Source organism: Hakea prostrata, chromosome 7 (genome assembly GCF_041222555.1).
Source record: "Hakea prostrata isolate BN-2017 chromosome 7, UWA_Hpros_2, whole genome shotgun sequence".
In the NCBI taxonomy this organism is placed as follows: Eukaryota; Viridiplantae; Streptophyta; class Magnoliopsida; order Proteales; family Proteaceae; genus Hakea; species Hakea prostrata.
The window spans coordinates 60,922,929-60,948,418 of NC_142606.1; the positions used below are offsets into that span (position 1 = coordinate 60,922,929).

The 25,490-nt window shown below is 37.7% G+C and overlaps 1 protein-coding gene across 2 annotated transcripts; it reads right to left on the reverse strand.

The window, feature by feature from the left end:
* Window positions 1–3,343: 3,343 nt before the first annotated feature.
* ABCC8 (multidrug resistance-associated protein 6) lies at window positions 3,344–24,073 on the reverse strand. Of its 2 annotated transcripts, none has more exons than XM_089162032.1 (12): window positions 24,022–24,073; window positions 7,819–9,764; window positions 7,406–7,726; window positions 7,159–7,245; window positions 6,456–7,067; window positions 6,115–6,279; window positions 5,727–6,021; window positions 5,429–5,643; window positions 4,907–5,212; window positions 4,759–4,822; window positions 4,438–4,677; window positions 3,344–4,237 (listed from the first exon to the last, which is right to left on the reverse strand). In XM_089162032.1, exons 1-12 carry the CDS (start codon window positions 24,044–24,046, stop codon window positions 4,116–4,118), a joined length of 4,398 nt encoding a protein of 1,465 aa, XP_089018158.1. In that variant the 5' UTR covers window positions 24,047–24,073; the 3' UTR covers window positions 3,344–4,115. The 2 variants fall into 2 exon arrangements, with proteins under 2 accessions (XP_089018158.1, XP_089018157.1); XM_089162031.1 differs by lacking the exon at window positions 24,022–24,073 and adding an exon at window positions 10,179–10,905 and having other exon boundaries at window positions 3,345–4,237.
* Between the last annotated feature and the right edge of the window lie 1,417 nt (window positions 24,074–25,490).

Here is a 25,490-nt window from a genome sequence, read left to right on the forward strand (position 1 = left end):
ATTATTAGTTGAAAATCAATTTTGTTTTACCATTAAAAATTTTAAATCTGATTGGGGTGGTGAATATTGTCTTGTGGTATTCATCATCGCCTTTCTTGTCCACACACTTTCGCTCAAAATGGTATTGCTGAGAGAAAACATCGCCATATTGTTGACATGGGGCTTAGTTTACTTGCTCATAGTCGATTACCTTTTGAGTTTTGGGTAGATGCTTTCATTACTACAGTTTATGTTATCAATCGTTTACCTACTGATGTTTTACAATCTAAGTCTCCCTTTGAATGTGTTCATGGTCATTTACCTAACTATTCTTTGCTGGAAGTGTTTTGGGTGCATTTGTTATCCTCTACTCCGTCCTTATAACACTCGTAAATTTAGCTTTTGCACTTCTCCTTGTCTGTTTATTGGTTATAGTCCTAATCATAAGGGTTATCATTGTTATAATCCAACTACTTGTAAAATCATTGTTTCTCGTCATGTCACTTTTGATGCGACTAACTGTCCTGGTTTGTCCTTTTATTCTTCTTCCTCTCCTATTTCTACTACTGATTTTTGGCCTTTTTTCCTCCTCCTATTCCTATTTTTCCTTCTCCTTCAAGTGTTTCCTCTCCTCTTGTTGAGTCTATTTCTTTTAGTCATGAGCATTTGCACGAGCTTACTAGACTTGCTGGAGTTTCAATGATCAATGCACTGTGTACTAAGTCAGCAGCCTCTACTGCTAATGGTGTTTCTCACAGTGGTTCTTCTCCTGTTTTCGGTTCTACTTTTCAAGATGGCTGTTCTTCTTCTTGGTTGCCACATGAGTTCAGAATTTCTAATGATAATAGGCCAGCTTTAGGAAATTCTAACAATGATGGGCCTCCCTTGGTCCCTTCTAAAAATGCTCGACCAGTCTTAGTTACTTCTGATATTAATGGGCCAGCTTTGGATGCTTTTGATGATAATGGGCCAGCCTTGGTTGCTTCTGAAAATAATGGGCCAGCCTTGTTACTTCTGAAGATAATGGGCCAGCCTTAGTTGATTCTGTCACTAATGAGCCTCTTCTTGATGCTAATTTACATAATACGTATTCTTTAGATCAAAATGTTGCATTAATTTCATGTCGTACTCATTCAATGATCAGTCACACTATGGATGGGTCTAGGACTCCAAAGGTTCCTTTTAACATGTTGTCTACAAAGTATCCTATGGCACTTGTGTCTTCTGTTGACACCAAACCAAGCTGTTTTTCACAAGCAATCAAATGTTCTAAGTGGAGAGGTGCCATGGATTTGGAATTTAATGCTCTTCTTAAAAATGAAACTTGGGCTCTTGTGCCTCTTCCATTAGGACGATAATCAATTGGATGTAAATGGGTATACCGTATTAAACAACATTCTTATGGTAGTATTGAACACTATAAGGTCCAGTTAATGGTGAAGGGATATGCCCAAGAATATGGTGTTGGTTATACTAAGACTTTTAATCTAGTTTTAAAAACTACCACCATTCGTCTCTTACTTTCCTTAGCTGTTTCTCGTCAATGGTTTATTCATCAACTTGATTTGACGAATGCTTTTCTTCATGGTACAATCACAAAAGATATTTACATGACTCAGCCTATTGGTTATGTGAATCGTCAATTTCTCGATTATGTTTGCAAGTTGTGTAAATCGTTTTAAGGGCTTAAACAGGCTCCACGAGCCTGGTTTACTCGTCTTAGTTCCTTTTTGGCAACATTGGACTTTTGTGGGTCTCAAACTGATTCTTTCCTCTTTTGTAGAGTTGGGTCTATGGATCCCATTTACATCCTCATCTATGCTGATGAGATTTTGGTTATTGGGCCATTTGCTTCTGTTATTAAGAATCTTCTAAACTCACTTGCCCATATGTTTGCCATCAAAGATTTGGGCCCAGCTTGTTATTTTTTGGGCGTTGATCTCACTCCTATTGATAGTGGTCTACTTTTGTCTAAACGAAAGTATCTTTATAATCTGTTGGACCGTACTCACATGCTAGATTGTAAGCCCATTGGTGCTCCGATGGCTGCCTCTTCTCATTTCTCTCATTGTGATGGTACTCCCCTTTGTGATCCAGCTGAATATTGAAGTGTTGTTGGAGCCCTTCAATTTGCAACCATTACACGTCCCAATCTTGCTTTTTCGGCTTTACCAATTTTTAGCATCTCCAACTGATGTTCATTGGTCCACTATAAAGTGTGTTTTATGTTATATCAAAGGCACCTTATCTTATGAGCTGCACCTCTCTCAGACTTCTACAATGGATCTTCATGCCTATTCGAATTCCAATTGGGCTAGTTGTATTGATGATCGGAAGTTCATTGGAGCTTATCTCATTTACTTGGGTTCCAATCTCATATCTTGGCAATCTCGCAAACAAAGTGTTGTTGCTCGCTCTAGCACGGAGAGTGAATTTTGTGCCTTGGCCTTAGCCACAACCGAAATTACATGGATTCAATCCTTGTTAAAGGAATTGTGTATACCCTTGGCATCTCCCCCGATATTATGGTGTGACAATGTTGGTGCAGGATATTTGTCTTCTAATCCCATGTTTCATGCTCGTACTAAACATGTGGAAGTTGACTTTCATTTTGTTCGTGACAAGGTCTCTCAAGGTGATCTTCATGTTCGCTTTCTCTCTACTAAAGACCAATTGGCAGATGGTCTAACCAAGGCTCTTCCAACGCCACATTTCCTCTTATTACATTCCAAACTCAATCTTATTGAGAGCTTGGGTTTCTGGGGGGGGGGGGGTGTTAAGGATAATATGTAGTTATATTTGTATTCCCACTTGGCTATTGTATTTGGTTTCTATATTCATGTAAATCTCAAATGTTTATAAATTAGACATTAACTTCATAAGTTAATTAATTCTGAAGATTCATCATAGTCAGAGACAATGGATGCTAACATAGGATGGCCAGATTTGATTCCCACAAAATCTCATCTGAGGGACCAAGGTGAAGGCTACTTGTAGGTGCGTCTACAGGATTTGTATAGGTCTCAATGTGATATGATTGACATCAGATGCGACATCTTATCTTGAATTCCCGAGAAGCATACTAGAAGTAATTCTCAGAGGAATTTTGGCAGACTAGCTTATCTTCTGATAAGCACCGATGCATAGGTATAGTGCATTTAATGCCCTAGCACACATAGCTGTAAAAAGATAATGCTTCGTATCTTTGGGGGATCTTGCTTCATGCAAATATGCTTGGAATACGAGATGTCATCTTATCATCATATCAATTTGGGTCAAATGTCCAACCTCACCAGACCTATCCCTGAAGGATTATGGTCAGGTTATTAAAAAAAGAGGGGGGGGGGGTGTAAAAGTAATGAATATAACAGTTGGGTTTTTGAAATAAATCCATGTCTCTGATGAAGTGCTAATTTTTAAGTACTATATTTTGTGATGTCAATTGGTTTTCCAAAGAGGAAACTGTTGCAAATGCTCCACTCTGAATCTAGGGGGTTTGAGAAACATAAAATATGAAATGTAAGTGACTTAAATAACATTCAGACCTGAATAGGCTTTCAAGAATAAATAGAATGACTTCTGACTGTTTAAAAATTTCCTGAGATTTTGGATATTCTCCCTCCTATAGCAGATAAGAAAGATGATTTCTCAGTATCAACAGACCGACAAACTGAAATCTATAACCACCTCAGAGTAGAGAGACCCAGCAACCCATGGTGTGCCCTTAATTCACTCTTGTAAAAGCACCTCAATCTGTCTTTGATAAACTACCTCCTGAGCTCAACAAGAAGCTCAGCTTTGTAGTCAATGAAGAAGACCCGAACAACTGGCCTCAACTAATGGCTCGGTTGGCTGGATTTCAAGATGAAGATGTACTTCCTAACAGGTACCTTTTCAATGGCTTACAACACTCACACATGATCCCACAGATCCCATACATCCCTGGTGCTAATGGTGGTTGATGGTTCTATTAATCATTTCTCATTCCTCATCTCCTACATTGGGTTTTCAACCCATTTCTTATCTTTTATATCTATCCATATTTCCCTATTACAGAACAGAGTCCACAATTTGTCATATCAATGGAAGTAGCTTTAGCCCTCTTTTCTCTTTTTTACCTTTTTTTCTTCTCATTGCTAGTCTCTGAGGTTTTGGATAGAGTTCCCCTGGCAGCTGGACCAGTATTCAGCTACCAGCTTAGAGAAGTAGGAGTTGACTTCCATTAGTTTTGAAGGCTCATCAAATTCCACCAATTTCCCTACAACATCAAGATCCAGAGTCAGATTCATGCAACAAAAATAAAAAAAAACAGAAAAGACTTTATCATCATCCTCCAGCATCACCAAGTCAAGATCAGTTTTTCAGAAAATTTTACTTGTGTATCAGTTTCAAAATGTGCTGATAGGTAGAAATGGGAACACATTTATTTCACTGTAAATTTAGAAGAGGGACTCATACCATAAGAAAGGACCATGACCATGTCACTGTCGATAACCGTAGGAACTCTGTGTGCCACAGTAACCACAGTGCATTGTGAGAATTCCTTCCTGATGACTCTCTGTAGAACAGCATCTGTGGCAGAATCAATTGATGCAGTTGCTTCATCTAAAACTAGAATTCTATTTCTTTTAAGAAGGACTCGACCCAGACAGAAAAGTTGGCGTTGACCAGCACTCCAATTTTCACCTTCATCACTCACTGTTGACAAAGCAATATTGATGGTAAAATACTTAGATTGCATTAGAACTGTTTATAATTGAGTTCTTTCTAGTGGCTAACCTGACGAGTCTAAGAGATTTGGAAGACTGAGAACTGTACTCTTCAATTGGCATTTTTCTATAGCCTGCAAAAGGCAACTTTTGATGAGGTAATTGGTAATTAAAACATGTATATTGACATATTTTAGCACTAGGATCAGTAGGTATACCTCCCAGATTTCATTGTCAGAATAGAGGCCTAAAGGATCCAAGTTAGTCCGAATGCTACCCTTAAAAAGAGCTGGTTCTTGTGGGATGATGCTGAGTTTCATTCTCAGATCCTTCAGTCCAATAGAGCAAATGTCCAATCCATCAATGAGAATTTTACCGCTGTCGGGTTCTACCAGACGGAACAAAGCACTTATCAATGTAGTCTTGCCACTACCAGTTCTTCCAACAACTCCTACTCTAGTTCCTTCTTTGAAAGTACAGCTGATTCCCTTGAGAACAAGTGGAGCATTCGGGCGATATTTTATCTGAAACCAACAGAGAAAAAGCACATGAAAAACAATGTTGATTTTACATCAGCTTGGGATGCAACTGAGAAAGGACAGTGATATTTGTTTCTCCGAGGATAAAAAAAATACTTGTATTTAGAAAAACACTATCAGACACTACTTCCTGAAGAGCTTAAACATCTAATGCTGTGCTACATGATAACAATAAAATATGAGGACTATTTGGGAGATCACCTTCAAATCAAGCAATTCTATTCTTCCCAAGGAAGGCCATGAGGATGGTGGCCTTCTGTCATATACAATTGCAGGAGGTTCTGATGGTATGTGCATGTACTGTTTTATCCGTTCAACAGATACGATGTAGTTTGCCAGGTTGCAGAACCATCTAGATGCAAACACTTGGGTACTGGTTAATGTGACAGCATATGAAAGAGAGAGCCCAGCAAATCCTGCAAATGAGTTAATACTAATTATGACTTGAACACTCCTTGAAAATCAAACAGAGAGCACTAGTAATAAAAAGGAAAAATACCTGGAGTAACAGCACCCTGTGGAAGCAAAACAAGGAAAAGAGCAATGGCGAATAGTGTCAAATTTTGGAGTACTTCTATTCTTATGACCAACCATTCCATGGCAGCATTAGAATGAAAGAGAAGCTTCGCGTCCATGTCAATGAGCTTCAGGTAATTCTGGAAGAACCTGTCCGTCATGTTAAAAGCTCTTATTGTGACCACTCCAAGTGATGTCTCTGCTGCATAGTTCATAACAGGTGCTTTCGTTGTTCCATTAATTCTTATCAGCTCCCTTGCAGATGCTAGATAGTATCTCTTTAAATAAACATCAAAACAAAATAATTGTTTTCAGACTTCTTTGCTCAGAAGAAACAACAAAGACCAAAAAGAGAGTTCACATGATACCACCTGAACATAAAATGTAGCTATCATGGCAAGAATGGCTACAAAGATAATTTGCCATGTGACTGAAGCTGCTACTCCTATGGTGGTTAATACTTCAAGTGAACCTGCTATCACAAAGCACATGGAGAAGGGGATGTCGAAGTCCACTACACTTAAGTCTGATGATGCCTGCAAGATATGAATCCAAAATCACCCAGGCTGAGTTACCAATGCCTTTGGAAGTTATACTTTAACAAAAATCAAGGATCACAAGGAGCATAAGGGAAATCCTATCTAACATTCAAGGGGTAGACATAAATCAACATTCAAAAATCACAGGTAAATGGTCCCCTGATAAAGCATACCCGTGTTAAGATCCTCCCAACAGGGGTTGAATCAAAGAAGAGCATGGGAGCCTTGAATACTGAATTGGTGAAACCTTCAAAGAAGGCTTTTGAAGCCTTCAATCCTAGATGGGCTGCAAAGAAGGACCTCAGAAAAGCAAACACTGTACTCAGGGCTGAAATTGCGGCATAGGTTCCAATTAAGACGCCACTGCCAATTTGAGGAATCTGAATAGCTACAGCAAGCCAATAGGTTGCAGCGAGCTGGAGGGCAACAAATGTAGCCTGAGAAAATGTACTTAAACCAAGAAAAAGTGATCCTTTTGAGATACTTATGTAATCTAAGTATGGCCTCAATCCAGCATCTCCAATCTCTTTCACTTCATCTTCAGTTAGCTGGATCCCAGTCTGAGGCATCGCTGAAATCTCCATCTCGCTGTTTTGTTTTATGAGGAAGGATCCCGTAGACATATCCTTTTTACTTACTTCAGATTCACCCACATGACCATTAGTTTCAGGATCCAATACTGTCATTGAATCTTTATGTGCATTCACAAGCTGTTCAAATGCTGTACCAGTTGACAAGAGATCTTTGTAATTCCCCATTTGAATGATTTCTCCACCTTCCATAACCTGGAAAGCAAGAAGCAGATGATCATCATCAGCATGTTGATGAGAATGCAGGGATAGATTACAATGGATACTAAAAGTTATGCTTGATCACCAGAATCCTATCAGCTGCAGTGAGAAATTCAACTTGATGAGTTACAAGAATGACAGTTTTTGTTGCCAGAGCACCCATGACACAGTCCTGCATGCAATTGCATTGTTTTAGTCAGCAACTAACAGATGCAATATTATACTGCAATGTAAATCCATTGCATTTATCTATAATTATATGCCTATGCATGGAAATATGTATAAGCATCAATGGACCGAAACTTCTAAAAATTCTTGACCTTAATTCTTACATTGAACAAAATAGAAGCTGTGTGAGCATCTACTGCACTAAAAGGGTCATCAAGAAGATAGATATCTGCATCATTGTAGACTGCTCTAGCAAGTTGTATCCTCTGTTTCTGCCCTCCACTCATGTTGAGCCCTCTCTGCCCAATTTCTGTGAGGTCGCCATGGTCAAAACTTTCGATATCTTTATCAAGTGCACATGCTTTAATAGCCCTATTATATCTTGTCTTGTCCATTGGCTTTCCAAAGAGAATATTGTCACGAACAGTACCACTCTGAATCCAAGATGTTTGAGAAACATACGCAACAGAACCGAATACGTCAACCTAGATAACCAACAAGTAATAAACATAAGTGTACTTGCATTACAATTAGACCTGAATAAGCTTTTAAGAAATAGAATGGTTCTAACTCTTACAGTTCCTGAGAGTTTGGGCATTTCCCCTAGTATGGCATACAAGAGGGATGATTTCCCAGCACCAACAGGCCCACAAACTGCAACTTTTTCCCCCCTTCTTACTTCAAAATTCAACTGCCTCAGAGTAGTGGAAGTTGCATACGGATCCCAACTGAAAGAACCAGCTTGGATTCTAATTCTTTTCTCTGGATCTTCTGGTTGACTCCTCTGCACACGCTCATCACTGAGCTCGTCTTCCAGAAAAAACACGTTAAGGCGATCAAAAGATACCTTAACCTGAATCAACATAGATAGGGCATCAGGAATTGTTCTCACAGGCTCTGCCACCATCCTAAGTGCTGCAAGGACTGTGAAAATTGTGCTGGCATTCAATGGGGCACTTTTCCAAAGGGCACATCCAATGAAGATCACAGAAGAAACAATTGTAGGTGACATCCAGTACAATGCAGTGCAATATGACTTTGTAACCTGTAACCGCGATAGCCATTCGAATTCCTTCAGACGGAAGGAGTCAATTAAGGTCTTGAATTTCTCTTCCCATGATTGTAATTTGATTATTTTCATATTGTTTAAGACTTCAGATGTCGCTCTCAGTCGTTCATCTTGCGAAACCATGAATCGAGATTGACAATCCTTAAGGAACTTTGCAAAGGGAAAATTTAGAAAAGCACAGATGAGGAGGGGAATCAAACCAGGAAGAACCCCCACACCCACAGTTATAAAAAGTACCCCAACACCGAGGAACAACTGCACTGTAAGACTCCATCCTATGTGAAACCACCATGGAAATTCACCCATCCTGTAAGCATCAACTGCAATGTAGTTCACTATCTCCCCTGTTGTGTGTCTTTTCCTACCTAGACTAGAGAGTTTGAGCTGCTTTTGGTAGACAGCAACCATCAAAGCAGATCTCATCTGCATTCCACTCCTCCTGGAATTAAAGAACATGTGTCTCTGTGACAAAGACTCCATGACCTTGATGATCACCAAGTAACCAACTAGGAAGAGACCATCAATGGTATTCTCCTCCTTATATGTTGAATACTGCACAAAGGAATAGAGTAACAATGGAAGAACCACGACAGCGACTGTCCTAAGAATGGCATAGACTCCTTCAATTATCATCTCTCTCATGTAAACTTTAGCCAGGGCTTTTATTACTAAGTTGTCAGTATTGGTTGAGCTCTTGTCTCCTCTAAGACAGCTCCATGCATCATAAAACTTTTTGTATGCTACAAATGCTTCATCTGTAGAATTCAGATCTGGGATATCATCAAGGTCTAATGGTTTTGAGTGTCCCAAACACAGCAGAGGATTAAGCCAAGAAAACGTCAAGCGGCTAAAGAAACTGGCTTCGCATATATCTGATCTGCGTGTCCCAGATTTTCCAATCAGAGGTTCGGACAAACTCTGATCTGCCCCTCTCTGAGCAGCAGTTTGACTTAAGTGTTTCCAAGCACAAAGGAGAAGCATTAGCTTGGGAGGCCATGAAACTATATCTATTATAGGAATTTGTTGCATTTTTACCCACACTTCCACACTCAGTGTAGAAGACAGTAATGAGAAGGAGACCCACCAGACTACAATTATAACTCTCACCCATCTGATCCTCCGAACGATCAAGGAAATTGATAAGGATATCCAAATCAGTGCCCGGATAAAATCAACTACCCATCTCAAATTACTAGATTCATCATTCCTGTCTAATACATCCCGCAAGCCGGAAATTATATATGTGAAACTAATAACAACACAGTAGACTGATACAACTATAAAGATCCAGTGCTTTCTTGTATCCCCATTACTGTAACTCTTTCTAATAGAACCAAGAAGCAAAAGCAGAAAGAAGAGAAAGAGAAACAGAACATTTAAACAATCTATTATAAATCCCTGAATGCAAAGAGATCCAAAATCAAACTGTCCTTCACAAAGCCATGAATTCCAACCTGCATATCAATTCAAACATAAGAGAAGAACTTATAAATAAGAATCAGGAATGAAGACAATCAATTCAATATAACAAGCAAACCATATAACTAAAAGATAAGAGCAGAAGAAACAGAGGAAAGAGAAAGCCAAGCAATACAAAGAACTAGAGGATAAAGTGAAAGAAAATTGAACAACAGGTGTGGTTAGTACAAATGGAAGGAGATTTTAGGGAAAATTACAGAATGATAAAATTGAGCAGCACAAAATATATTAAGTTTGTTTTGATGAAATCTTAGAGGAACAACATAAAGAGTCCAACCTCATCCCTTCCCAAAACAAAATTAAAAATAAAAAATAAAAAAATGTTGGAATGAAGAAAACTGGAAAACCAATAGTGCAAGAGAAACCCAGAAAAATGGATGAATGGGTACCTGTTGATCTCTGTAAGGAATCCATGCTTTGAGTTATTTCCCAGATTTCCTTGATCACCATTACATTAAGCTCTCTGCTTCAGAATATGAATTTATAAGGAGGAGTCAGTTTACAGCCTTTGGAATAAATTCCAGGGGTCACAAAGCGGTATGGATTAGAGAAATGAGGAGAGCGGTCATGAAATGAGATGACATATGTCATCCATTTCCTCATGCTCTTGTATGAAACTTTGGATTCTTATGCTTCTCCCAAGTGAAAGAACTGAGGGCAGATGTTTGGATCCATGCACGTTAATGAATTACTAGGATTCTTTTCCTTCACTTTTCCCATTTTTAATATAACACCCTTTGTTTTCTCCTCCATCAATCATGATTCTTCAATCTTTTCATAAAAGAACAAAGAAGGAAGTTACCAACCCATTTCCATGTGGGTTTTCTCCAGGTGGTAACACGTGAACGAGAGATTTATGGGTCGGCTTTCACTTACTCATGATTGGGGGGGAAAAAACCAAAAAAGAAGGGTTCATGTGTCCTTGATGCTTCGTTGAGGAACAAGGATTCTTGATGAAAAGTAAATTTTGATACAGCTAGCCATGTACATGAATTCACTTGCAGTTCCTGACACAAAACAGGGGGCCTGAGCTACCCAGATGAAGTGCTGTTACGTTTCTGCTTCTACATCGCATATATGGCATCTTCTGGGCTTCAGATGTTGATTCTTCATGTGGTAAGCTATACAATCTACAGTGCAAACTAACAAAAACGGTTCTGCATAAATACAGATCTAAAGAAGTATTGTATAAGTTGATTAAATAAATGGAGTGGGGTAGATCCCAAAGAAGACCTCCTGCTGCCCTGACTGATAGGTCTCTCATCTTTGACTCTTTAATTTGAAATTTGAATGGTTGAAATGAACAGTGAGTTTGCAATCAAGCATAACCCCAAGAAAATCAAAAGAAAATAGGTGAAAGTGAAACAAAATGGGAAAAGGAAAAAACTAACCCTAAATTACCACCTTCAATTCATGTTCACACCCCGTACTAATGGCAGTTTTCAGATGAAAGTGATGATTGAGCGTGACAAGAGGTGATATTTGGTTGTAAGCTATTCTACAAAAAGGTTGGTCTATTATTTTGGTTTAGTGTGTGCATTCCAATGAAAATGGAACAACCAAACAAGACACGTGTACGAGACAAAAATTTTACGTGGTTCACCTCAAAATTATGTAAATCCAACAATTAAAGTGGCTTTTAATACGAGGAAGATAAAGAAAAGGCATGCAACCCTAGTTGTATCATTCAAAACGATTGATATGGTGAAGACTAATTTTCACCATGTAAAATGCCATACGCTTGTTTCTGGGCCTAAATGCGTCTGAATGGTCATCTATTTTTTGACTTTGACCATGTTTAAATAGAGAAATCTTGTTCAAAATTTCTTTGAAATGAGTAGTTGTGGACCCCAAACTGTCTGGAGGTCCTGTTTTATTTTTCTGGGCATTTTCAATGATTTTTTTTGGAAAAATTACGTGATTAGCTGCTTTTAGGTTTCACTTTACAAAAATAGTCACTCAGTGTTTCACTTTACAAAATTAGCTAAAACTGAATTTGCATTTACAAAACTAGCCAAAATATTGATTTTTCACATTTTTGGACATATTTTTACCCCTAAAACTGGTCACATCGAGTGGAAAAATCACTATTTTGTCCAAAAGGGAAAAGTCATTATTTTTTCATACCCTTTGGACATTTTCACCCCTATGCCAATATGGTCAATTTTAGGGGGAAAATGTCCACAGAGGTGAAAAAACACTATTTTGGCTAGTTTTGTAAATGCAAACTCAATTTTAACTAGTTTTGTAAAGTGAAACATTGAGTGGCTATTTTTGTAAGGGGAAACCTAAAAGTAGCTAATCACTTAATTTTCCTTTTTTTTTTTTAAGTAAAGTATCTCACTTTGCCAACACAGAGTTGTTCTAGTGGTTGAAACCAACACCTCTTAGTGAAGAGGTCGTGGTTCAACTCTCGTTGAGACATATTAATATCCCATCCACCGGCTTATTAAAGTCCCTTTATACCAAAAAAAAAAAAAATCTCACTTCAGACAATTTATAATCTCTTAAAAGGTTGAGAGAGGGTAGAAAAATGGTTAGTGCTGTATTTGTTTGTCTTCTTCATAGTAAAACACCATCTGTTCTCTTTTAAGCCATACACTTAGCTTTTGGATGAACTAGATAAATCTTTTCTTGTTTGTATATACTTTTGCTTTTTGTTTTTTCTAACAATGATATGCATCAATTGATACTAAATAAATAAACATAATTCAAGACCCAAGAATGAAACAATCCCATCCCAAACACAACCAAGAAATAATATTTCAAAAACACCTCTTTAGGGACTGGGATACACTCCCAATCATCTCAAAAGCTCTTAAAATTCTCTATATGTATGACTCATTCAATGATGGCGATTGCCCTTTTTTTTCAACACTTGGACATATTTAGATTATTGGTTCACAACCAATCATCCATTCCTTCAGCTCGTATTGTGATAACCATTAACCTTTTAATGTAAAAAAGATGATTGAGTATAATTTGCTTGAAAAGGTAAAATTACATAAAATATATAATATAATATTAAAGTCTATTTTTGGAAGAAATCTTGTAGTGGATATTCAATAATAATGAGTAATATTCTAATCCAAACAGATGAATTGAATTTGAATGCATGCAAGGTTGGTTGCTAACACACAGATTGAGATTTTTAAGAGACGTAAGCATGTAGTGTTCTAATGGTTATTGGATCCCTTATAGAAATGAGAGCCCATGGAATAATTATTATTATTTGTCTGTGTTTGATCAAGCTTGTCTCAGCTGATCAGTGGTGTGTTTCTGTCTTGTTTTGTCATATGGAGACGATTGAACTCTTGGTTTTCGTCAGAATTAATTTGAAATATTTTAAGTGTCAATAGGTTTTGTTGCATCTAAACCTTCTTCGTGTCAGCCGGATAGTTGGAAGACCTCTTGAAGGCTTCTCCAACCAAATACGAGTAGGTGTGATACATGCACTTACAAAGGAAATTAGAGAGGGCCGACCTTGTGTTGGTCGGGGGACTGCCTCTGATGCCCAAGTTAGTCTAGACAACAATAGAAGGCCTTGAGAGGGTTCTCAAAGCGTAGAGACTAATACTAAGTTGAATCTCTTACCTTTCTCAACTTAGGATGGAGGTTATATAGAGGTTACCTGGAAGCGGCGTCTTCGTTAATTTTGCCCATTTAGTTGAAGAGTGGGCGAGTTGCTTAAGAAGCACGTTTCCTTCCTTAGTGGGCTTAAAGAGCCATTATTCCATTATCCACCTCCCCACGTTTCGGAGTTGATATGATGAGTAGTTTTCTCTAACTGATCCTTTTGACTTGGTCATCTCCAACGTTATTCTTGGACTTAGCATTGAGCGTCTTCTCACTTAGGAAAGGTCTTATCCAACTATCCGAGTGGGTGAGTGTTTCCTCCCTAGGGGTTCTTCAACTCCTCCCGAGGAGGTGATATCCACTTACCCGAGTGGGTGTGTGTTTCCTCTCGAGGGGGTTCTTCAAGGATTCCTCCAAGGTGATATCCACCTACCCGAGTGGGTGTGTGTTTTCTCCCGAGGGGGTTCTTCAAGAATTCCTCCAAGGTGATATCTACCTACCCAAGTGGGTGGTTGTTTCCTCCCGAGGGGGTTTATGTGCTTCTCCTCGAGGGGTTCTTCAATTTCCCCGAGGGGGTGTGTGTGGTTCTTCCCGAGGGGGTTCTCGGGTTGCGTACCTTCCTCAACAGGTTTCATCTTTGGGCAGAATTGAACAGAGTGAGATAACTCAACCACATCATCATGTGCTACCCGTTTTGAAGCTCTGCTTGTATCAATTGCACTGGTTTTGGGTCTGGCACATCAGAGGATGATCATGTCAATTTTTGGGCTGGAAGGAAATCTGGTGTTGTTGATGGAAATTATTAAAAATAAAATTTATACGTGATTTGTAATTTATTTTTTTATATTACTTAATACAAGTCTCCTTTTTCTTTAAAAAGAAATTTATACGTGATTTTGTCAAGGAAGTTTATTCGTGAAGTGACTAGAATATTTGTCCTTGCACATCTAGTCTTCGCACCTCCCCGCATCCTTAGCCACTGTCAGAAATCACTCACCAACGGCCCCACGATATCAAATATCACCCACCACTAAAAGAATAAAAATAAAACACAACATTTCTAAATCTCGTTTTAATTGTCATCTTCAACGTGGAGTTAAGGAATCGCTATCCCAGACATTTTCAAAATCACTCAGCTAATTTGAGAAACTCCTCAGCTTTTCTAATTTCTAAAAGCTTCCTTCAATTACTAAGCAAGCACTTAAACATGCTGGTTCTAATCTTAGTCACTTTGAACTTTGTTGGCAGTTTCATCATTGCTACAAAGAAATGATTCAACAAAGCATCTAGAGATTCCCTCCTAATTGGAAGAAAAATCTTGAGTTCATCCAGAAAAATCCTATAAAAAATCAGTTGCTTGTACTAGGCTCCTTGTGAGAATTTTAGATCCACTTTGATCAGGGTTAGGTCTAATCAAGCCTATCGGCACAAAAAGGTTAGACCTTTTACAACCTATTTAATAATCGGTCTAATTCAGTCTTGGGCCATGTTCGTCCTAGATTGTAATTGGGCAATTTAACTCAGTCTTAACCGGACTTCCAATTAAGCTCAATCAAGCTACCAGTCGGACTTAATCAGGCTATTATAGAAAATTTATCATGTTAGGAATTCCCCTAATTTTTTTTTATTTCAAGATTTATCTCTTGTGACTGTTGTAAGATCTTGTGATGAATTTAAAATTTTGAATTTCTCCAAAATATGGTTGGCTATTAGTTTTGAATCTTCTGGCAATTTTAAAATCTCAAATTTCTAATCAAAATTCAAAGTCATATTACAACAATGATGCATAAGTTTTTTATATTTCAGGATAATTTCCAAATTCTTTTAATGTTCACTTTTTTAATTTTCAAATAAGACATAAGTGCCTAATAGTGTGTCATCGATTAGTAGCCATGATTTTCTTGACCGAAGGAAAAAAAAAAAGAAAAGAAAAGAAGAAGAAGGTTGCTTGCCATGATATTCTACAAAGCTCAATAATATGACAGTTTTCCAACCATTATATGACATACCTTGTTAGTATAGTATAGTGATGAGAATTCTATTATGTAGCCATAGAGACTTGGGTTCACAAAGGGAACCTAACAATAGTTTAGGTCCCACTAAGAGGACCCACACTTAAATTTTTAGAAAAATTTAACATCTTGGTGTTTCGTAAGCTTTTAGATGCAGTTCATGATAGAGTTTGTACACTTTTAGGTATGCAAATTGGAAACGTGGGGGGCGGGGGGGGGGGAGTTGCTAGCCATGATTCTCTACAAAGCTCAATAATATGAATAGTTTTTCAACCATTATTTAGTATATTTTGTTTGTGTTGTATAGTGAGTAAAAAATGGGTTCATTAATTCCTAATAAACACATTATAATTTTTCATAAATTGTTATTCATTCATCTAATCAGGCCAATCAGTCGGGCTAACTAGGTTAAATAGGGAAACCAAGACTAATTTCTTTGTAATCGATTCAGTTTCTAGACCAACTCGTTTACTAATAAATCTAGCGCAGGTCGTTTTTTATTGGACCGGTTTGGTTTTTCTAGTTTGGGTCCAAGATTGACATCCCTACACGGCACTTGTGGTCGTTCATTCTCTTTTTCTTTTTAATTTGGTGGGCGATTTCCGATAGTGTGGCTGCACATGGGGGGCTGGGTGTGGGCACTAGAGGGGGGAGTTGGGTGTAGGTGAAGGGGTTCATAAACAAACTTAAACACTTGTCAAACCGTTTTAATTAGTTTGGCAGCTAGATGTATTTTTTTGCACTAGGGAAAGTTAACGATTACTTAAGTCTCATTAAGAGGATCCATGTATAAGAATGACTCTTGTGCGAAAACTTGATGCAACCTTCAACACATAAAAGGTGAAAGAATGCAAAGAAAAACTCTAATTTTGATAAGTATGTTGCTTACCTTGATGGGTTAGTTTTATGTATTTATAAATAAACATGGATGTTGCACAAGATTCGTTTGTAATAATCAAATTTGAATTCAAAATTAAAACCTTGAATTCAAATTTAAAAACCTGAATTCAAAAGTCAAATTCAAACCATAATAGATCCGTTATGGTCTTTCATCCCCCCTCAAACTTTGCATTGGCAGGTGCAAGAGTTTGTCTCTATGCTTGAAGAAAGCTTGTGATGTTAAGCCTTTAGTAAACATATCTGCAATTTGATTATTATCGATTGAACAAAGTGCACTCTTATGGTGTTGTTTTGAACCAAGTCTCGGACTAAATGATAGTCCACTTCTATATGTTTTGTACGAGCATGTAGCACTGGATTTGCAGCCATTTGTGTTGCAGACACATTATCACAATAAATTTCCATTCCTCTTGGAAGTTGTACTTGCAAAGCACTACAACATAAGAAAGCCATAGTAACTCAAATGTTGTGACAGCAAGGGATTTGTACTCAGCTTCCGTACTTGATCTATATATTGTAGGTTGTTTCTTAGAAGACCATGATAGTAAATTATCCCAAAGAAAAGTGCAAAACCCACTAGTTTATCGGCGTGTGTCTGGGCATCCTACCCAATCTGCATCAGTGTAAGCAGCTATGAAAGAAAGTTGGGTTGGTTTCAAGAGAACACCAGCACCAATAGTATGTTTGACATAACGTAAAATACGTTTTGTTGCTTGCAGATGATCTTCTGTGGGAGATTGCATGAACTAACACACTTGATTGATTGCATAGGAGATATTTGGTCTAGTGATCGTCAGATATTGTAAGGCTCCTACTAATTGTCTGTATGGTGTTGGATCAGGTAGGAAATTAACTTTGTTCCAACTGTAATTGGGGTTGTATATGGCTTTGAAGTCGTCATTCCTGTAGACTTTAATAAATCGATGGAGTATTTACTTTGAGTGAGTAAAAGACCATCTGAACTTCGATTAACCTCAATTCCCAAGAAGTAATGCAAGTGTCCCAAATCTATCATTGCAAATTCTTTGCTTAGGCTTTGAATAACCTCTTGAATTGTAGCTTCATTGGCTCCTATCAATATTATATCATCTACATATAACAACAATACTGTCATTGTACCTTGGGTTTTGCGTGTAAACATGGAAGAATCTGCCACGCTTTGCTTGAAACCTTCTCCTTGTAGGTATGTTTTGAATCTGTGAAACCAAGCTTGTGGAGCTTGCTTGAGACCATAAGTTGCTTTTTGTATATGACAAACATGTGTTGGTTTAAATGTGGAAACAAACCCCTGTGGTAGTTCCATGTAAACATCCTACTAAGTTGCCATTCAAGAAGGCATTTTGCACATCAAGTTGATGTACTAGCCATGACTTTGAGAGTGCAACGGTTAATACTGTCCGAATGGTGGCTGACCTTACAAGTAGACTAAATGTTTCATGAAAGTCACTCCTGGCTGCTGGTTGAATTCCTTGGCAACTAATCGTGCCTTGTATCTCTCAATGGAACCATCACTTTTTGTCTTGATCCTGTACACCCACTTACAACCTACAATATTCATACCCTTGAATAAGGCACCAAGTTCCAAGTCTGATTGTCTATTAAGGCTTTGTATTCTTTTTTCATTGCATCAATCCACTTTGGGTCTTTTGAGACTGATTTGTAGGTTTTAGGTTCAGTTGGGATGTTGGAGATGGTGATAAGAAAGGTTTGAGGTATTGGGTGTCTAATAGTGAGTAAAGAGAGAGGGTTTTTTTGTTTGGCAGAATTTGTTTTACTCCTAGTAATCATAGGATGAAATGGTTGGGGCTGTGATAGGTCTATTGTTGGTGGGGACTGATTAACATTTTGGGTTGGATTTGCCATTGATATGGCTAATGATGATGTTGTAGGGGCTGTTTGTGATGGTTGGTTGTTTGAAATAGGTGAAGAAGAATGTGAAGTGAGTGGAGGCACATTTGGTGGAGTGTGTGGGATGAAAACAACTAGAGAAATAAGTTCGACTAGTGGTTTGTTTGATGATTGGTGTGATGGGGGATTTGAAAAGGGAAATTCCTTTTCTTCAAAAATAACATGTCTAGATAAATATACCTTGGTAGTGTCCTTATCTAAGCATCTATAACCCTTGTACTTTGGCAATATCTAAGACACAAGCCTTGGACTTTGGCAATAATTTGTGTTCTCTGTAGGGTGTCAAGTTGGGGTAACAAAGGCAGCCAAAAACTCTCAATAAACAATAATCTGGTTTTAAGCCAAATATTGCTTCATGAGGAGATTTTCCTTGCAATACCGGTGTAGGTAACCGATTTATTAAATAGACAACAACAGTAAAGGCTTCTAACCAATATTCTTTGGGCATGTGAGCTTGGAATAGAAGGGATAAACCCATCTCTGTAACGTGTCTGTGTTTGCTTTCTGAAACTCCATTTTGTTTTGGAGTATGAGGACATGAAATCCTGGATACAATGCCACATTCATCAAGATAGTTTTTGAAAGCTCCCCTTGTTAACTCTAAGGCTCCATCACTTTGAAAAAATTTAATAGAAGTAAAAAGCCAGTTTTTAGCCATATTTTTAAAATGCTTGAAACAATGAATTGCATCAGATTTAAATCGCAGAGGATAAAGCCAAGTAAATCGACTGAAATCATCAACAAAAATAATATATGAATTGAATCCACTAATTGACAAAGTTTTAGTGGGACCCTACAAATCATAATAAATAAGCTGTAATGGTTGAGTAGTTCTACTAACTGAAATAGAAAAGGGTAATTTGTGATGTTTGCCAAGTTGGCAAGTGTCACAAATTTTATTGGATCCAAGTGTTTCAAAGGAATTAAATAAGACACTATTTCGCAAATGAGTAAGTACTGCATAAGAAGGATGACCAAGCCGGCGATGCCAAATATCAGAAGGATCTTTATTTCCATAAAGAGCCAAAGGAGGCACAACATTGGCCGAGAAAGAGTACAATTTATCTTTGATTGGACCCTTCAGTAGAGTGATGGCCGACTCCAAATCCTTAACACAGAAACCCCATGCAAAAAATTCAACAGAACAATTATTGTCAGATGTAAGTTGAGAAATGGAAATTAAATTCTTTGACAATTGGGGATCTATTAGCATGCCATTAAGAGATAAATGATTTGAATTTGTTTTCAAAGTTGATGAACCTATATGAGTTATAGGGAGTTTCTTACCATCACCAACTGAAACCTTGTTTTCTCCTTTGTAAGTGGCAGATCACTATAGCATGGCTAGATCAAATGACATATGGTTGGTAGCACCTAAATTCGATATCCACTATGCATCATTTTGTGGTGTAATGTGTTGCATATTTTGGGTACCATGTAAGCTAGCATAAGAAATGTGAGGTGGTGGATTAGGATTATTTCAGCTCTGGGTATAACGGAAATAGCATCTATTGGCTGAATGGCCTTGCTTAGCATATATTTGACTTTGAAGGAATTAGTATTAAATGTGTTTTGGTTTGTTCAGTTAAAAGAATTTTGAAATCTTGGAGGGCCATTTGATGAATTTTGGAAGTCAAATCTAGGTGGGTTTCGGTTGTTGGGTGGATAGGAATTAATACTACTATTAAGCCGATTAAATTTAGGTTGATTTGTAACAAGTAATGCAGGAGGGGAATGGGAATCAATTATGATTGATTGGGTGTCCCATAACCATGGCATAACCATTGCTCATGAGTAAGTAGTTTGGCCCTTAGGTCGGTAAAGGTAATGGGTGGGGTAATATTTTCCACAGTGATGATGAAAGTGAGATAATCCGACCAAGACCATTTAATGTATATGCTACCAAGTTAGTGTCATTTACCTTGTCATTGATTGCCGCTAAGGAATCAATGATGAACTTAATTTTGTGAAGATAGTCCGTAATTGTGCTCATTCCTTTATTGATCATCTGCAATTCACTACGAAGATAAGTCCTTCAAGCAGTAAATTGTTGTTGGAAAAGTTGTGCAAGAGAATCTCATACATCTTTCGCTGTTTGAAGGCCAAGAATATGAGAAGAAAGAGATGGTGTGAGGGTGGCATTTGTTGGTGCAACCTAGAGGGAGGGTGATTAGGTTGTACCTCGTGGATTATACCAAATTCTTGGTTTGATTGCAATTTCAAGGTAAATTGATAAATTAAATGAAATTAAATAAGTCAAACAATCACAACGCAAAAATTTAGTGGTTCGACTTTATGAGTCTACGTCCACTCCTCTCTTAGCCTCAAGAGAGTATTCCACTAATGAATCTCTTTCAATACGATGGGTAGAGAGTCAAACCCTTACAATTTTTGTTACGGGGCAAGAGTACCCTTTACAATCTTTGTTCACGGGCAAGAACACCTAAGTAATCTTTGTTCACGGGCAAGAGCACCAAAGCAAAAAATTCTAATCAACCTAGATTAGAATTCAATAATTACTTCAAATACAAGAAGTGTTAGATATTACCTAACAAGGAGAGTGACACTTTACCCATTGTGTGTGAGTGATGCAATGAATGAATGCTTCAAGAATAGCAATGCATTAATAGAGACTCCAATGGCCTTCAATAACTCCAAGCTTTGCTTCAATGAACTTGCTTATTAATTTTGGAATATCCCTCAAAGTTGAATGGAGTTGGGAAGACAGTAATGGTGCTAAAACACCAAATATTGGCTCTTTCACTTGTGAGTGAGTATATGCTTGATGGGGGGAGAGGAATGATTCTCAAATGAGGGTGGTTGGGCTTTTATAGACCTCAATTCAATGCCCTCCCCATTTCCCCAACGAATATAAAATCTCACTCCAGACGGTCGTTTGTCTGCCCAAACGGTCAACCGTCTCAAAACTATATGGTGAAACACAGCTGTTGAGAAATAGCCATTTAAAACTAGCCGTTGCACTTAAGTCAGGGCCAGACGGTCAGCCGTCTGCCCAGATGGTCATCCGTCTGGCTTGGACTAGCCCAGACGGAATTCCGTTTGCTAGACGGAAATTCCGCCTGGCCTTTTGTTTCTAAGAAACTCAGAAAACACATAACAGACGGTCAACCGTCTGAGCTCTGTTTTGCTGAACAGAGTTGGGGCTGGGACATGGCTTGGGTTTTTGGACTTTTTTATCAACCCTAAGCATTGTACACTTTACAAACATGTCCTAGGTCACTCTAGTAACATTAATTACATATAATGGATGCATTTATATGAATGTGTATGCAAGAGTGTCCCCTAAGCCCTAATTCAGCCTAAGTCTTGATCTTCGACTTGATCTTGTGCAACGGTCTTGATACTCATCTTGACATTGGTTCTTTATCTAAGATGGTTTGAGTTGATCTTGAGCTTGACTCTCCGATAATTCTTTGATTCGGTCATTTTGCGTCGAGATTCACTGTAGTGGTGAGCTGGACAAAACACATCTACATGGAATCATTAGTAGAGTGTTTGTCATCATCAAAACTGATTGGAGGCCGATGAGGCAAATGCTGACATAACATTTCCCAATAGCATTGATGCATGCTTGAACAAAATGATCATTCTTTCTCCAGGTTTGAAATGCTGGATTCGGCATTTGAGTTCCTCCAGTAGTGATAGTTTGATTTGGCATTGATCCAGTACCTTCAAGATGATGCATAAGGTCACAAGTAATAAAAATAGATTATAATTATTATCTCCACATGAGATAATTTGCTCCATCAAGCTTGACAGAAGCAAGGATGGAGAGATTGGTAATGGAGAACATAGAGACCATGATTTTCCAACTCAAAAGATTGTGGAGAACATTTAAAGCATGAAAAAGACAAAAAGAAAAGATGAAGAGAAAGTATCATAAAGAGAAGAACCAACATTTATTGATTTATTTTGGAAGATGAGTCCATCTTCAAATTATTTGGGATCTTGTACTCGTAAGAGTAGAATGTAACACTACTTTTATACCTTTTTACCACATATTTAGAAGGAGGCTCACATATAAGCACTGATAAAATAAACCAAAGATAGATTATTTTCTAAATATGTGGTAGAGGGGTGTAACAATGGTATAATCCATTCGGTCTCACTTCGAATGAGGTAGAAAACATGTTAATGTAAACCTTTCAATTAATGAACATGGGTAGTGTTCTTCATATTGGTGTCATAATGCACTGGTTTTTGTAATTATTGATATTAACGTGGTGTGAAATTGTATTAACTACACAATATGGATAAGAGAATTAAAGAGGTATAAAAATATATATATAAAATAAACATATATATGGGGAAATATATAGATATATATATATATATATTTTTTTGTTCAAACTAATAGATTATATTAAACCCTTCAAACAGACAGTTTGAGAAGAAATGAAAGAAACATCGATACAAAACAAAGGTGGAACATTCCACACATCCTAATCAAACCCAACTTCCTAGCACCACAGGCTAAATGGTCAGCAAACACATTTCAAGTTCAAGGAATGTAACAGGACAATACACAATTAAAAGAGGACGCTAAGAGTTTAACCTCTTGAACTAAAGCAAAACACACCCAATCTAAAGAATGGGGCTGCCCTAAAAGGGCCAAAATAAGTGGTTGAGAATCCAAAAAAAACGATGATCCTGGACACTTGAGCAGCTTGAGCTAGCAATAACCCATCTTGAATGGCCTACACCTCCACAATAGTTGCTGAAAAACCTCTCCCCGCCTATGATTGTGCTACCATAAATCTACCAAAAGAATCCCAAATGAGATTGCCTTGACCATACTTCTCACTTCCTTTCTCCCACGAACCATCAACAAATAGTTGATAAAAGCCTGATGCATCCTCCATATTTAAATGATGAGCAACTCCAAGTGGATGTGAAGAAGTGGACCTATGGCATGCCAATGTTGAATTTTGTATTAAGAGAATCAAAAGTATGTAATATGGAGCTAACAGAAGGGAAGTAACCATTGAAAAGGGCTGTATTTCTAGCTTTCCAAATAGGCCAACAAAGTGTACTCCAAATGACATTGATAGAATCAAAGTCACCAAAAGATTCAAATTTAGATTTTACAAAATTTGTCATACCCCACCCAACCGGATCTGGACATACTCGAATACCCGTGGAGGTGATACACTACATGATCTAGGATTACGGCCAATCTATAATCACATATACCGCATAACATAATCCAAGAGCACAGGAAAGAAAGACAACAAATATCAAGGTTATTATAGTCATCCAAAGTGTTGATCAAAGTTAACCTAAGTCATAATCAGAGTTTAATAGAAAAAAAATGTTCAATGATAGAAGTCTCAAATGTTATCAGGAAAGTTTAGAGTATTCAACGGCATTGCCTAACAATACAACAAAGAGTGTACAATAACAAAATTAGGGCAACAATGTCTCCATAAAATGTCTTTGAAGTCTCAAAATGCCCAAACTCCATAGGAGTAGTCTGAGTAGGTACACGATTCTCCGTGCACCTTGTGTCGTCCTCCACCAGTCCTTGGTAGGACTCCATTGGTGGCGAACTCTCCAAGTAAATGAGGTCCTTATAACCTGCAATAGAATCTAAGAAGAAATATATATATATATATATATATATACACAATAAAATTTGAGCAGCACAAAAATATATTAAGATTGTTTTGATGAAATCTTAGATGAACAGCATAAAAAGTCCAACCCCATCCCTTCCCAAAAAAATAAAAAAATAAAAAAATAAAAAATGTTGGAATGAAGAAAACTTGAAAACCAATAGTGTAAGAGAAACCCAGAAAAATGGATGAAGGGGTACCTGTTGATCTCTGTAAGGAATCCATGCCTTGAGTTATTTCCCAGATTTCCTTGATCACCATTACATTAAGCTCTCCGCTTCAGAATATGAATTTATAAGGAGAAGTCAGTTTACAGCCTTGGAATGAATTCCAGATTTCCTTGATCATCCATTTCCTCATGCTCTTGTATGAAACTTTGGATTCTTATGCTTCTCCCAAGTGAAATAACTGAAGGCGGATGATTGGATCCATGCACGTTAATGAATTACTATGATTCTTTTCCTTCACTTTTCCCATTTTTAATATAACACCCTTTGTTTTCTCCTCCATCAATCATGATTCTTCTTCTATCTTTTCATAAAAGAACAAAGAAGGAAGTTACCAACCCATTTCCATGTGGGTTTTCTCCAGGTGGTAACACGTGAACGAGAGATTTATGGGTCGGCTTTCACTAACTCATGATTGGGGGGGGAAAACCAAAAAAGAAGGGTTCATGTGTCCTTGATGCTTCGTTGAGGAACAAGGATTCTTGATGAAAAGTAAATTTTGATACAGCTAGCCATGTACATGAATTCACTTGCAGTTCCTGACACAAAACAGGGGGCCAGAGTGAGCTACCCAGATGAAGTGCTGTTACGTTTCTGCTTCTACATCGCATATATGGCATCTTCTGGGCTTCAGATGTTGATTCTTCATGTGGTAAGCTATACAATCTACTGTGCAAACTAACAAAAACGGTTCTGCATAAATACAGATCTAAAGAAGTATTGTATAAGTTGATTAAATTAATGGAGTGGGGTAGATCCCAAAGAAGACCTCCTGCTGCCCTGACTGATAGGTCTCTCATCTTTGACTCTTTAATTTGAAATTTGAATGGTCGAAATGAACAGTGAGTTTGCAATCAAGCATAACCCTAAGAAAATCAAAAGAAAATAGGTGAAAGTGAAACAAAATGGAAAAAGGAAAAAACTAACCCTAAATTACCACCTTCAATTCATGTTCACACCCCGTACTAATGGCAGTTTTCAGATGAAAGTGATGATTGAGCGTGACAAGAGGTGATATTTGGTTGTAAGCTATTCTACAAAAGGTTGGTCTATTATTTTGGTTTGGTGTGTGCATTCCAATTAAAATCGAACAACCAAACAAAACACGTATATGAGACAAAAAATTTACGTGGTTCACCTCAAAACTATGTTATGGTCCAACAATTAAAGTGGCTTTTAATACGAGGAAGATAAAGAAAAGACATGCAACCCTAAATTCCTGTTGTATCATTCAAAACGTTTGATAGGTGAAGACTAATTTTCACCACGTGAAATGCCATACGCTTGTTTCTGGGCCTAAATGCGTCTGAATGGTCATCTATTTTTTGACCTTGACCATGTTTAAATAGAGAAATCTTGTTCAAAATTTCTTTGAAATGAGTAGCTGTGGACCCCAAACTGTCTGGAGGTCATGTGTTATTCTTCTGGGCATTTTCAGTGAT

What these genes read in the sequence shown, in the direction of transcription:
- ABCC8 (XM_089162031.1), bottom strand. Translation starts at nt 10,239, where the DNA reads ATGGTGATCAAGGAAATCTGGGAAATAACTCAAAGCATGGATTCCTTA. An exon ending in CTGCAGCTGATAGGATTCTG is followed by an intron (nt 7,068 to 7,158) that starts GTGATCAAGCAT and finishes CTTGCTTTCCAG; the next exon opens with GTTATGGAAGGTGGAGAAAT. An exon ending in ACAGGGTGCTGTTACTCCAG is followed by an intron (nt 5,644 to 5,726) that starts GTATTTTTCCTT and finishes ACTCATTTGCAG; the next exon opens with GATTTGCTGGGCTCTCTCTT.